Source organism: Melospiza melodia, chromosome 3 (assembly GCF_035770615.1).
Source record: "Melospiza melodia melodia isolate bMelMel2 chromosome 3, bMelMel2.pri, whole genome shotgun sequence".
Taxonomy (NCBI): domain Eukaryota; kingdom Metazoa; phylum Chordata; class Aves; order Passeriformes; family Passerellidae; genus Melospiza; species Melospiza melodia.
Window position 1 is genome coordinate 110,132,267 of NC_086196.1, and position 13,830 is coordinate 110,146,096.

The 13,830-nt window shown below is 43.1% G+C and overlaps 1 protein-coding gene across 2 annotated transcripts in view; it reads right to left on the reverse strand.

Moving 5' to 3' along the window:
• Positions 1-8,241: 8,241 nt before the first annotated feature.
• Positions 8,242-13,830, reverse strand: part of TMEM63A (transmembrane protein 63A) — a 30,751-nt gene continuing 25,162 nt past the window's right edge. For both annotated transcript variants that reach the window (XM_063152577.1, XM_063152576.1), the window contains exons 22-24: positions 11,018-11,133; positions 10,069-10,131; positions 8,242-9,349 (exon numbers count right to left, since the gene is read on the reverse strand). In XM_063152577.1, the coding sequence (XP_063008647.1) occupies positions 9,179-9,349; positions 10,069-10,131; positions 11,018-11,133 (350 nt within the window). In that variant the 3' untranslated portion in view covers positions 8,242-9,178. The remainder of the gene's footprint in view (positions 9,350-10,068; positions 10,132-11,017; positions 11,134-13,830) is intronic.

A 13,830-nucleotide genomic window follows, 5' to 3' on the forward strand; every position in this document is an offset into this window, starting at 1 on the left:
TCATTCTTTTGACAACTGAGATTTTGCTTGGTACCAGCTAGGAGAATCATCAGCTCAGAACTATCAATTCTGTACCCCATCTGCCACAGAGGTCAGATTGAAGACAAACTGCTCAAAGAAAATTGAAGGGCTGTATGGCTTTACCAGCTCCTGTCCCTAGTGTCAGCTGAGCTTCAAACAGGTCTTAAACCATCTCCAGATGACTGATGTCAGTGTGGTTTTGTTCTCCAGTCACTTCTGATGTCCTTCTCTACTTCTGAAAGCACAGGGAAATACAATCTATCAATAACACTTGCATGGATTAGTATTATTTCACAACATCAATTGAAATGGAAGCTAAGATCAGGAGCTCAGCAGATCCAGGCTCCATCCCACAAGGCTTTAGACTCAAGCACAGTTTGTTTCACAGGAGGCAATGCACTCTCCTGCTGGGCACATTCAAATCCTAGTGCTGAGAGCCACCACCAACCCTGACAGAAAGTCCTGAGGGCAGAGGGACCAGCCTGGATCAGTTTTCTGAACAGAGGTGAGACCTTTTCCTCTGCCTGCTGCACCTGAGTGCCAGTACAATAAGGCAAAGAAGCACTCAGCTCTCCCTGCTAGATTTGATCCTCAAGTTGTTCTGCACTTAAGACAGAATAGTAGTGACCACTAATTCCATGCTTAATTGGAAATGCTTTCTTTCAGTCAAAATTTGTCTTCACATTTGCAAAATGGTGTGTGATGCATGCCAGTCTGTTTTGAGCACTCTGGAAGAAAATACAGAATCATTCCCTTTGAAATAGACTCTGTGGAGAAGATCCTTCACAGACTTGTTTCAGGAGCAGTATGGTGAAAGAGAGATCCTTATTCAGGAGGAACTGGCTCACCTCTGACAGGCACCACTGCACACCCTCCTGCACAAGGCTGTCCTGCCCTGCTCTGCACACCAGGTAATTTTCTTCAGGGTTTGATAAGCTACTGTCTGAAAGAGAGACAAAGCTGGACCTCAAAGGTCTAGATTTTAGGAGTTTAAAAATGATAATTGAATACCTGATATATAGCAGAGTTTGTTCTGAATTTTGGTGTCACACTTCTCAAACCTTAAGCCCAGAGCTATCAGCAGCTGTTACTCATCCCCAAAGTTAAAGTTAGATAAAAATGCAGTGAAATGCTATGACAAAGTGAAAAAGTATGAAATTAGCTATACAGCAGCTGTAAAACCTGCCCTCGGGTCCTCTTCCCTTTTCAGAATAACCCTCTGGTTTTAGCAAAACACAGCCAATCCCACCACCTCTAGTGCAAGGTTTAACACTAAAGAACTGTCTGTGAGCCAATGGTAGCATCTGCATCTCATCCTGTAGAGAGCAACTCCCCCAGAAACCTGAAATCAGATTTGACAAGCACCTTGAGTGATTCCAGATTCACTTCTGATATTCTCTGGTACTGGCTACAGGCAATTATTTGGTACAGGTAACCAAAAATAGTTTAACAGTTTTAACATTTAATGGTTTTAACATTTCTGTTAGCAAGTAGCTGCATATCAGACTGTTGCAATAATAATAATAAGCAGTACAAAATGAGTCCCTGCTCTGTTACAATTGTTCCTGTTTATGTCAGCCAGCTGAGGACCTGCCATTCAGGCAGGGAATTTTCTCTAAAAAGGTTAAATGTGATGCTCTTGGGCTGGTTGAGCTGTTTCTTGGGGATAAGACACTGAAAGAGTAGCTACAGCCTTCAGCATAACACAGAAAATGGTGGCACTTTGATGCTCAAACATTTTGTTTTGCTCCAGCGCCACTTCTTAATGAAGCTCCAATTTCTGGTCCAAAGTTGCCCCAAAGTCTCTGCTCAAAGAAACTGCTGTCCTAAAAGCCCTGCCACATTCAATTGCTCCAAAACATGCATTTATCCCACGCTGAAACCACAAGCAGCTGACCTAAACCCTGCTTTTTAATTATCCAGTCATAGCTCATTAAGAGTCTTGATAAGGGGTTTGGAACCATGGAGATGCCACTGAAAATAAACAACTTGTACTCTTCCTCCCCAGCTGAAGTGCTTTGAAAAGTTTCTGCTTCTGGTATGGAAAAATACAAGTAAGGTCATAATCTTCTCACACAGCTCCAGATAAACAAACTCCCACTACAACCAAATTTGACTTCTGATTTTTAAACTGCAAACCATAAGGTCCTGAAAAATCCAAGTCACCATATGCAGCCTTTGGACATCTTACACAACAAGACAGGACTTCATATACATTAAACAAAAGTGTCAGGCATTACTCAGCTCATGAATGGAAAAAAAATATGAATAGAAATCACACTTTCATAAGAAAAAGGAAGTGAAACCATCATTTGATGGAAAATAGGATGTGTTAAGCCTAGCATCAGTTAGCTCTAGATCCATTGAAGGGTACCAATCATCACCACTGAGTCAGCTGCAATTATTCAGGGGCAGGACTGAGGCTCAAGGCAGTCAATCAAATGCACAATTCTGTTTTACAGCAACTGCAATACATAATATGCACTAAATGAAGACACATTTTTGTCTGCAAGAGCAGTGGAAAGCTCCTCCTGGTGCTGTAGAAAGAGACAAGGAATAAATCCATATTGATTTCAGTGTAGCTTATTTTAAACCACTGAGAAATGATGCTGCTTGTTTTACTTGCTGTAATAGCACTTCAAGGAACATAAGTCACACTAAAAGTGTCTTGCTCAGGATTAGTTTTCTTTCATGGAAGAAATACCCTGTGCAGTGCCAGACAGCCCTGATGGTGTTATGCCAGTGCTGCTGGAAGAATTAGCCCCATTACAATTGTCAGCTGTCTTCTGGAGAGCAGATATTTATAAACAGGTCTGTGCTGAGTGGTGACAGCTCCTTCCCCTGGCCAGGTGTGCTCCAGAGCTCAGGCTTCCAAATCCCTTCCTGGCTGGGTTGAAAGATGCTGAGGATGATGGTGCCCTCCCTGTGTTTAATAACTGAATGTCTGCAGTTTTGAGGATATGATGAGCAATAAAAGAGATGGAAATGATGAGTTTCATCACCTTTTAAATGAAAGATAATCCTTTGCAGCAGTAGTTCAAACCACAAACTGATCAGAGGGAGTGCAGCACAGGGAAGAGAGGTGAGCAGAAACACCAAGGGATAAACTCCCAAGCATCCAAAGAACCAAGGGCTTTTTAGCTCTTTTTCAGCCAAGGCTGCATTGTTGGGTGGTTTTGTGTGCCAACACATTTGTACCCCATGAGTTCTAGGAATTCTTGTACAGGCTTAAGGGAGCTGAGGTCCAGCCCTGCATTTTTGTCTCAGTGGAAATTTTTTTATCACCCCAAGTCTTTTGTGGCTTATAAAGCTTTTTGCACTGATCAGAAGGGAATTATTAATACTTCAGAGAAACCAGAGGCAAAGAGGGTTTAAGCAATATCTCACACAAACTGCGCAGAAGAACACAGTGCAGAACACAGATGATGTCATTCTCCTAATTTCATCACTCTTTAAAGATAAATAACTTAAATGATTCCTCTTAAAGGTGCACAATTGATTTATTTCTCAATTTTTGCCCTTTTCTTCCCAGCAGATTCTGATTCCCCATCTCAAAAGGGAATTATTTTTTCCTATTTCAGGAACATTTTTGAAGTTACAGATTTAAAATATGAAAGAACAAGATAACCCTACTTCATTCTCTAAATCTAGAATTCTATCATAAAGAATTTCAATGCCTGCAACCAAATTATGGTACTTAGCAATTCTTTAAATCACTTTTTTCCAGTTTCATCTGTGGGGAGAGCTGCTGGTTTTATTTCTCTGTCTCTGTAGATGGAGGGGAAAAATACTGATAATTTGCCTTAGGGAAAAAAAACCTATTTAGAATTCCAAATATGTTTTGACATGGAACATCTTCACTTGAAAGAAGCAACTTAGTGCTTTACATTTCAGGAGAGCAGGCTATAAAAAAGCCAAATCAGTCTGAAAATCCAAGCATAAACCAGCAGCAAATGCATGAAAGATTTTCCATACAGAAGGAAGGCCAGCTGTGTACAAAAATACATATCTCTTATATTTCCTCAGCTCTCAGTCTTTCTCCTGTACAGCAATAAAAAAAAAATTGAATGAACATCTAAGAAGCACAACAGATAGGTACCTTTCAAAACCAGCCCCTAACTTCTCTCACAAACTTTCACCCTTTTGGGAGGTTCACAACCACACAACAGCAATGATGAGACAGCAACAAAATCTGGCTCCTGTTTTATTTAGGAGCATCTTATGACCTACCATACATTGGACTTCTAGAGTTCTATTTTAAACATCACTTTTGAGAAGAGTGCTTTCATTAATTATTAACCAGCACTTAGTTAACCACTGAGTCTGGGAGCAAATACAAAAATTTCCCTCTTTCCTTCTTGGCTATTTACAGCCCCACCTCTTTCCACTTGAAGTTGTATTGGCTGCAGCTGAGATGCTCCATTCTAACCAACAGGATGTGGGACACAGAGCAAATGCCAGGACTTCACCCAAGAACCAAAAAATTATAGAGAAGAATGCTCCATTATAATGACACAATCTTCAGCCTCTCCAGTTTTAGTTGTTTCCTTTCTGTTTTTATCCTTCAGACAGCTGTCCTCAGAAAGAAAAAACAACTTCTGTACTTCTGAAATATCTGGAACAGGCACTTGCAGCTGTTACAGACAGGTGACAAGCAGAATCCTTCAAGAAGTTTTGTCTAGATGTGACAGAGAAGGAATTTATGAGACCACTTTCAGATTAGACATGTGACCCTGGCCATCATTTGGAATTAAAAGTGTGCATTTCCTTATATTGTTGCAGTTTGGAGACAATAAAGGGTGTATTTTCTTTTTAGTCAATAGATTTGGGATAAAGCTCCCTTTTCTCCAAATCTTCTGCCTCTCACTTCACTTTTTGCTAAAAGCCAGGTGAAAACTCTGTGGTCTGCTGCTTCTGGGATGAAGAAGCAGCAGATTTGAAGCCTTCTCCTCTTGAAGAGAAGGCTTCCAAAAGCAAAATGCTTCCAAACCACTCATAACCAGATTATCTGTAAAACAGACACAAGAAAGCTTCAGTTGTGCTGCCAGCATGTGTGGGCAAGCAGAGCTGGGAACTGGACCTCTGCAAAAAGACAGAAAGAACATGGCCTACTGCTACACTGGAGCACTTGGAAACTTAGCCAGCACAAAGATCTGCTTTTGGCTCAGGATATGGGAAAAGCCCAGAGGAGAACAAAGCACAAACGTGTGCACCTCATGCAAATGAGAAATTGCAATGATTTGGGTGTTGAGGATGTGTTGTAAGAGGGTTGGAGGTGAGCCAGATGGGCCTGGCACGCAGAATCCTGGCACAGAGCTCTGGGTATCCAAGCAAGCCAAGGCTTCTGAGCCTCAGCAAACCATGGACCATTTTCCTCACTCTGGAAGAAATTCATCTGCCCTGAAGTCTTTGCAGAAGTGTACTCTGTGGTACAGCATCAAATGAGCTTCATCCTTCAAAGTGTCACAGGCTGCCCTGTCAGCTGTATCACAGAGAATCCCATCACAGACCGAGCTCTGGGGCTTCCACCTGTGCAGGGAGAGTGTCAGTTTGTCCAGGATTCCTCCTGTAGGGGGAGGTGTCAGTTTGTCCAGGATTCCTCCTGTAGGGGGAGAGTGTCAGTTTGTCCAGGATTCCTCCTGTGCAGGGAGAGTGTCAGTTTGTCCAGGATTCCTCCTGTAGGGGGAGAGTGTCAGTTTGTCCAGGATTCCTCCTGTGCAGGGAGAGTGTCAGTTTGTCCAGGATTCCTCCTGTAGGGGGAGAGTGTCAGTTTGTCCAGGATTCCTCCTGTGCAGGGAGAGTGTCAGTTTGTCCAGGATTCCTCCTGTAGGGGGAGAGCGTCAGTTTGTCCAGGATTCCTCCTGTGGGGGGAGAGTGTCATCTTGCCCGGGATTCCTGCCCCCGGGAGCGCTGCTGGAATGTCGGGAAGGACTCGGCCTCAGTCTCAGCGTGGGGGAGGCGCTGCTCCAACTGAGCAATGCGAGGCGAGCAGCAGGAGCTGGATCCCAACAAATATGGGAGCTTCTGGGAGCCACAGTCAGCAACTCCAGCTGGGCCATTTGCTTAGGCTGCCTGCCAAAAGGTTTATAAAAAGAACAGTGAAGAATGTGCCATGGCTTTAAATACGAATTTCAAATACAGTGCAGCCAATATCCACATTTGTTGAGGCTTCCATGCCTCAGCTTTTCTCTAAGGCTCCGTCAGGAATGCAAGGAGTTTCTCCTGCTGATCTAATTTTATTCCCCTGCAGATATCCACCAGCAAGAAGGAATCAAGCAGAGCCAGGGCAGTTTCCTAATTACTTTCAGCTCTCAGAAAGGGACCCAAAAGATAATAATGAAGCAAGCATAGCACAGCCAAGATGCTAAACCAGCCTATAATTTGTGTGTTGCTGTGCACAGCTCTTGTGATAATTTATTAATAGGTGATCCAACTGGTGCCTCTCCTAATACCATAGACATTTCTATGAGTTTAACTGCAACAGAGCACAGTAGCAAACAGGAATGGCTGCTACACAATAAGTGAAATATGCAGGTGATTTCCCTATCAGAAAATAGTAGTGTACTTTTCAAATATTTTTCAAATACTACTGCAGTTTTCACTATGAAAAATGCTTTGTTGTAAAACCTGTAGAAGAAGCTAGGAATCTCTTAGGGATCATTTTTCCCTGTTCTGTCAGTGACAGACAGCAGAGAAGGGAAGGAGTACCCAGAAAAATGAAGCAGCTGAGAAACTGAAGTCCTAGAGTAGGGGCTGGTTGCTTTCCATCTCTTCTCTTCAGGCTCTGTAGTCCTTCAGCTAGGCACAAACCTCTGACCAACACATCCTCTACATGGGACATGTTTTTGTAGTGTTTGGGGACCTTGTCTTTTACATCTCTTTGGAATACAATGAAGTGGGGCTCCAGGTATGGATCTTTCTAAGGAGGAGCACTGTTTTATCACTGTGATAACAAGATGGAACCCTTGACACATGAACTGGTTCCTCAAATGCCAACAAAGACTCTTTAGCAAGATGTAACTTTCCATATTCTATATCTGAAGCACCTTAGCATGGCTGGAGGTGAGTTTATTCAAGTTCACAGGAGAGATGGCCCTGCCTGTGCTGAACTGGTGCCAGCCACAAGGAGTGTCACCACCAAGGCTCAGCAACCTCCCAGGCACAAAAAGGAAATCAAATCGTTAAAGGAGGTTTTGTCCTCAATATGACACATAGAACCTCACAGTGAGTATCAAAAGTCATCTGTTGAAAAAAGTGAGTTATATCACAGAGCATAGAACCAGCACAGCACCAGCACAGTAAACAGGTCAAGTGTGGTAGATGAATGATTTATTTGATTCTTCAATGAGCACACACATAAGCACCCACTGCTGCTGCAGACACCGGGGTGAGATGGGGAAGTGCAGCTAGAAACAAGTCAGAACAATCACAGGCTTCTGATCTGATTAACACAACAAGCTGCCTCCTCCCTGTGACCTCACATCTGTGTGAAACACTCACAGATGAGTAAAAAATTGGAGTCTGTTGGGTTTTTTTGCCTCTTGATTTGAACACCAACCTGGAATGGCAGTGTGTGCACAAGGTATGCAAAACCTCATAATGCCATGATTGCTAAAAATCAAAATGCACACACACATGCACAAACCCCTGACTAAACTGCACCACTGAAGTGAGAGTATAAAATGGTCTGATAAATTCATGTCCCCCTCGGTAGCCAAAGCTCCTCACCTGCTTTAGAAGAACCAGGAGGTGCATCTTCAGCTAACAGGATGGGTTTGTAATCAGAGGGCTCAGAGCTCCACAGGATCCTTCTTGCAGCAGGCAGATCTCATGCTCAGCACTTGTCTGAGGGCTGTTCTTGGGAAGCTGGAGGCAGTCCTGCAAGACACTGAACATCTGCACACATTTATGGCACAAAAATCTCCTTCAATCTCAAGATGTTGCTGCTTTACAGACATGCTAGAAAAGGTCAAAGTCAGGAAATTACAGTTTAACAACAAGCAAGGAAACAGAGGGCCAAAAACTTCTCCTACCCATAGGTCACCAAGATTCATCCCCTAGAGAAATCCAAAAGTATTCAAATTCCTCATGGGACATTCTGTCATCCTAAGGCTTGTGGCAGTGCTCCTAAGAAGAGTTCATGACCATGCTGTGAGGCAGCCAGAAAAAGGACTCTTTCAACACACAGAGAAAAGAATAAATAAATCAAATCAGCCTGAATTTTTTCTAAACTCAGTGTTTTATTGCTCCGTGATTATTAGTTACACTTTGACACATTGCACTTCAGAATAGATTAGCACCTACTACATAATTTAAAACTTAGTATCTTACAACTCATATATTTGGCACTATAGAGAAAACCCAGAGATCTGTCATTTTAACCCAAGACTAAAAGAGATAAAATGTTTACATCCTTTACTGTTGGCAGGTGAGCTTTCATTGTGGAAGCCCTTAAAAATAGTGAACAAAAACTAAGAACCTAAATGCCCTCCAAAAATATATAAAAACAGTATCAGATAAATCACTCCCTTCTTTACACCAGTCTTTTTGCTTTGGTACTTTTAGTACCCAAGTGCACAGTTATTCCCTCATCTCTTTCAAGGAAAAAAAAATAACATGATCAAAACTATGCTGACTACTTTGGGTGAAAAGAGGAGAGACTCCCACACACCATTCTCAGCACCCACACAAACAGTATTTTCATCAAAAGTGGCATTGTCTCAGGATTTAACACATCCCAAGAGGTTTATAAATAATAAATTTGGGGTTTTTTTTAAAAAGGGAAGAATTATTTGAATAAATAAATGACAGCTCTAATAGCTGCATTGGCTTTGGTGACCAGTTATCTATATGCAGCATAAGTTATCTTCATAAGGCAAGTGGTGAGCTAGCAGAAGTGAAATCCCTGAGGATCAGCATCTCCACGTTCAACTTATTTGTTTCACAACGTGTGTAGACAGCCTGGAAAACAATCAGTCCCAAGGCATCTGCTTTTTAATCTCCCAGCACAGCTGCAGACCACACAATGAATTATTTCTGTACCTTTTCTGCAGGCAGGAATACATAAATAACGCCGAATACTGAGGAGGAGGCAGGGAACTAGTTCAGCTAAACCTGGGCCAAGTGCTCCACCTTGTGTTCGTGCTCACAACACAGCTCAGAGCGACGCTCCCGGTGCCTGCTCCACCACGGCAGGTCCTGTGCTGTAGTTTCTGATCCCTTCTGCCTGGGATGAGGTGTTGTCCATGGTGCCGTAGGACTGCTGCTCCGCGGGGGCCAGCACGGTCCTTTCGGTGGGGTGGGCACGCAGAACCTGCGGGACGTACATCTGAAATCACAAGTGAGGGCTTTTAGTGGTCTCTCAAACACAGTGCTGTGACATGGGATAGCTGGAGGCAGTCCTGAAAGACTCTGAACATCTGCACACATTTATGGCACAAAATCTCCTTCAATCTCAAGGTGTTGCTGCTTTACAGACATGCTAGAAAAGGTCAAAGTCAGGAAATAACAGTTTAACAACAAGCAAGGAAACAGAGGGCCAAAAGCTTCTCCTACCCAGGAGAACTTTCCCCTTGCCACTCTTCTTTTCATTCTTTTCCCATTCTTCACTTTAACACCTCAGGCCTTTTGCACCCTGCTGGAGACTTCCTGGTGCAACACTGCCCTGCACTTCTTGTCTGTGGCACTTTCCTCCTACCTCAGTCCTAGGTCCTTCTTAGTGACAAGGCTAGCAAGACCTGTCACAACATTCAGAACTGCATTTGGCAGCTGCCCAGATGTGAGGCTCTGTCTGGGGCAGGGCACAGAACACAGCACACAGAGCTGCTGGAAGCAGTGCGTCTCAGCTGCTCCTAAAACCAAAGGTGCTTCTGGAACACCACCCGGGAGCATCAAGGAGCCCAGCTGCAGAGCTCTCTGGTCCCACATGTGGCAAATCCCACAGTCCATGCAGATAATATGTGCTACACAAGCTCTTTGGTAAGCAGGGTGAGAAATTAGGCTTTGCTAGGAAAAGTAAGGGAGTATTAGTAACTCTTAGCTTCTTACAGAAGATGTTGGGACTGTTGGTACATCTGTGTCTTTTCCTCTTTCACCTTGTGTGTCTTCAATCTGTAACCAGCAACAGGTGGGGAAAGAGAGAGAGACAACATCAAACTGGTGAGTGAAAACAACACACACATCATGAGCACCCAAAACCTGCACAGACAGATCTCAGTGCAGTTCTGGCACTCTCTGCACCAGTCTTTCTACACAGAATCATAGAAAGGTTTGGCTTAGAAGGGACCTTAGAGATCATTGAGCTCCAAGCCCCTGCCATGGGCAAAAACACCTTCCACCAGACCAGGTTGCTCCACATTCCATCCACCCTGGCCTTGAGCACTTTTAGGGATGGGGCATCCACAACATCACTGAGCAGCCTGTGCTAGTGCCTCAGCAACCTCACAGCAAAGAATTTCTTACCATTACCTGATCTAAACCTACTGTCAGCTTAAAGCCATTCCCTCTTTTCCTCTCACTACTTGCTCTTGTAAAAAGTCTCTCTCCACCTTTTTTTGTAGCCTCCCTGGAAGGAAAGCCTTTTTTTGGAAGGCTGCAATTAGGTCAGCCCAGGCTGAACACCCCCAATTCTCTCAGCCTGGCCTCATAGCAGAGGTGCTCCATCCCTCTGGTCATCTTGGTTGTATCCTCTGGATTTGCTCCAAGAGGTCCCTGCCCTTCCTTGTGCTGGAACCCCAGAGTTGGATGCAGCCCTGCAGAGGGGCAGAATCCCCTCCCTCAACCTCCCCACACTGCTGGGGATGCAGCCCAGGATATTTTTCCCATACTGCTCTTTTCTCTCAGATTCAGTTCCTGCAGACACAGATTTCCCACTCTGCCAAGCAGCCCACCTGTACTACAGGCTCTCAGCAGGAAGGGAGGGACAACCCACCAGGAACAGCTGGTGCACCATCAGGCACACAGGGAGGTGCTGAAAGGACAGGTATCCATCACTTACCCTATAATTCAGTGGGCTCAGGTACTTGAAACAGCCAAAACAAGTGTAAGCCAAGCAAATAACAATAGTGATGTTGACAACCAGCAAGGTAAACATTGTTGTAGGTGCTTTAAAACCTAGAAAAAATCCAAAGAATGCAATGAAAAAAACACATAGTAGAAAAACCCAACAAAACCAAAAGAAGCCTTTATTTATCTTCCTCATTTTCAGAAGCTTCATGGATTTTTTTTCTTAGAGGAATGGGCAGCCCACTTCCAGCCACAAACAAGAGAATGTCATTATACCCTAAGTTTTCCCACTTTTCCTAGGGGCCAAGAAATGTTGCTGTAATACCTAAATGATAGACAAGACTCAGAGTAATTCTTCTCCCTCATTCATCCATTCTGGACCCACTTCTTAAGTATTTTCATTAATAATCTCTGAAATATATTAATTGTATAGATTAATTATGATGATGGCACCAAACTGGATGGTTTGCCATCAGCTCAAAGGGATGGAGGTGGGGCAAGAGAAGAATCAAAATGGTCTTGGTGCATAAAACCATCCCTCTTGCTTTAAAGGATCAAAACAAACAAAAGAAAAACAACAGCAAGATAAAACTGTATGTAGAAAACAGGAAGTAAGCACAATTTGGAAGGAAAAATAAATGTAGATATGAGGGATAACAATAACACTGCAGCAGACAACTGCTGGAAAGCAGTCAATGGTGGGATGGTGTCAAAGAACATGGGAAGAGAGGAAAATGAAAAAAAAGACAAGTGGCAACTATACAAAAGAATTCAGTGCTGGATAGTCTTGTCTACAATAAAATATTAGCAGAACTGGGAAGAATCCAAGGAAAAAGATCAAGAGAAGGAACAGTAAATATGAACTAGACTGATAGGGAAGTTTTAATTCAGGGAAAGTGTAATAAACTATAGGAAAGGACATGGGTGCCTAGCATGGAAAAAGTATTAAAGGTTACAGTGACTTCTTATTTTCCAGAGTCACTAGGGAAATATTCTAAAGAAATTAATCTCATTTTGCAGTAAAGATGACTTGAATGGAATATTAGGAAAAAGTAAACATCACTGCAAGCCCTAACTGTTTCCAAGCTTCTTCAGACAAAAGAGGCAACACCAACTCTCAGACATTTTTGTGGTAACCCCAGTATATGCAGTGGCACAGAATAGACAAGTTTTACACTTTAGCAGGTTATAGAAGCCCTGAACAGATCTGTTCACAAGGGGAAAACCACCACACACATGCAAAAAACAGAACCAAAAAGGCCCTATGAACATATCATTGTTCAAACCAAAAAAAAAGGAAGTGAAAAAACGTCCCTGGGGTATTGTGGAATGTCCTTCAGGGGAGGTTGTTTTTATAGGGATTCAAGTGACTGTGCCAGGAGATGGGGCTTGAACTGCAGAGAGGACCTCACCTCCTCTGTGGTGAGAGGCACAGTGGTGATGGATGGATGGATGGATGGATGGATGGATGGATGGATGGATGGATGGATGGATGGATGGATGGATGGATGGATGGATGGATGGATGGATGGATGGATGGATGGATGGATGGATGGATGGATGGATGGATGGATGGAGTAAAAGCTGAGAAAGAATATAGGCACTGAGAAGGAAAAAACTGAGTACAGCCTCTCACCTTCTGTGTGCAGTCAGGGGGTTTTTGATCCTGACTGAGAATGGGGGGAGAGGTTTTTCCAGCCTTACATTATTATTTGAGGAGTGAGAAACCAGAGTATTGTCACTGGACTCTGCAACCAGACTGAAACACCCATATCAAGCCAACCACAAAAGTCAATGATCAAGCAATCAAGCTTTACACCATACATTGATCTATTTTGCAGATAAGGAAGCAGGGCTCTCTTATCCTTTCTTCCTTCTTTTTGGCACAAGAAGCACCAATGAAATCAATGGCAAAGAAATCAAAGTATCAAATTCCTACCTCTCAGACTGCCCTGTGCACTGACAAACCACAGAACAACATCCTGTAAACAGGATCCTCTACACTGATCAAGCCAAACATGCTAATCCAGCCTGTGTTTTCCATTATTAAGGTCCCTAACAAATGATGGTTTTACCATGCAGAACTAGAAAACATTATAATAAAGATTTAATTTTTACTTCACCAGGATTTCCTTCCTAACAATTAAAGAGGTGTATCAGATGCTGAGTGCTTGGAGTTGATTTTTCTAAAGCATGCTCAAGAAATTCTCCTGGTAATTTAGAAGACCAGATTTATTGGTCTTCCTGGTTGCAAAAGCAGCTCTCAAAACAAGGGGAAAAACAAGCTCTCAAACATACAAGTAATGCAGGAACATCTATTCAAGTCCAATGACAGCCTGAAGTAATTGCTCCAAGTGCCTCTTGGAGCAATGCACAGGGAGCATGCACAGGGAGTTTTCCATCTCCCTAAAGTTGGATGACAGCCTGCCAGCAATGCCTTTCTGACTGCTAGTCACAAACTGGTGGTCAGAAATGCTAAAAACCACAATGCAGATGTAATCATTTCTCATGAGGGCACAATGCAGTCAGCTATCAGGAGTTTCCTTCTAAAGAAGGGGAACACAACCCTTGCAGCACCACTGACATCCCTGTTCCATACCAAATGCTTTCTCCTGTATCATGGATAAAAACCCATAAGCTGTTGCCCATCTTTTTCTGACCTCAAAGCTGTTGGTACAGCACAGCCAATACAATCATTGCCAAGTACAAGCAAAACACAGAATGTTTGTATTTTAAAGATAAATTACATATAAAACATGAGATTTGAAACTCCAGTGTGAAGAGAGTCACCATCTCACTGCAGTC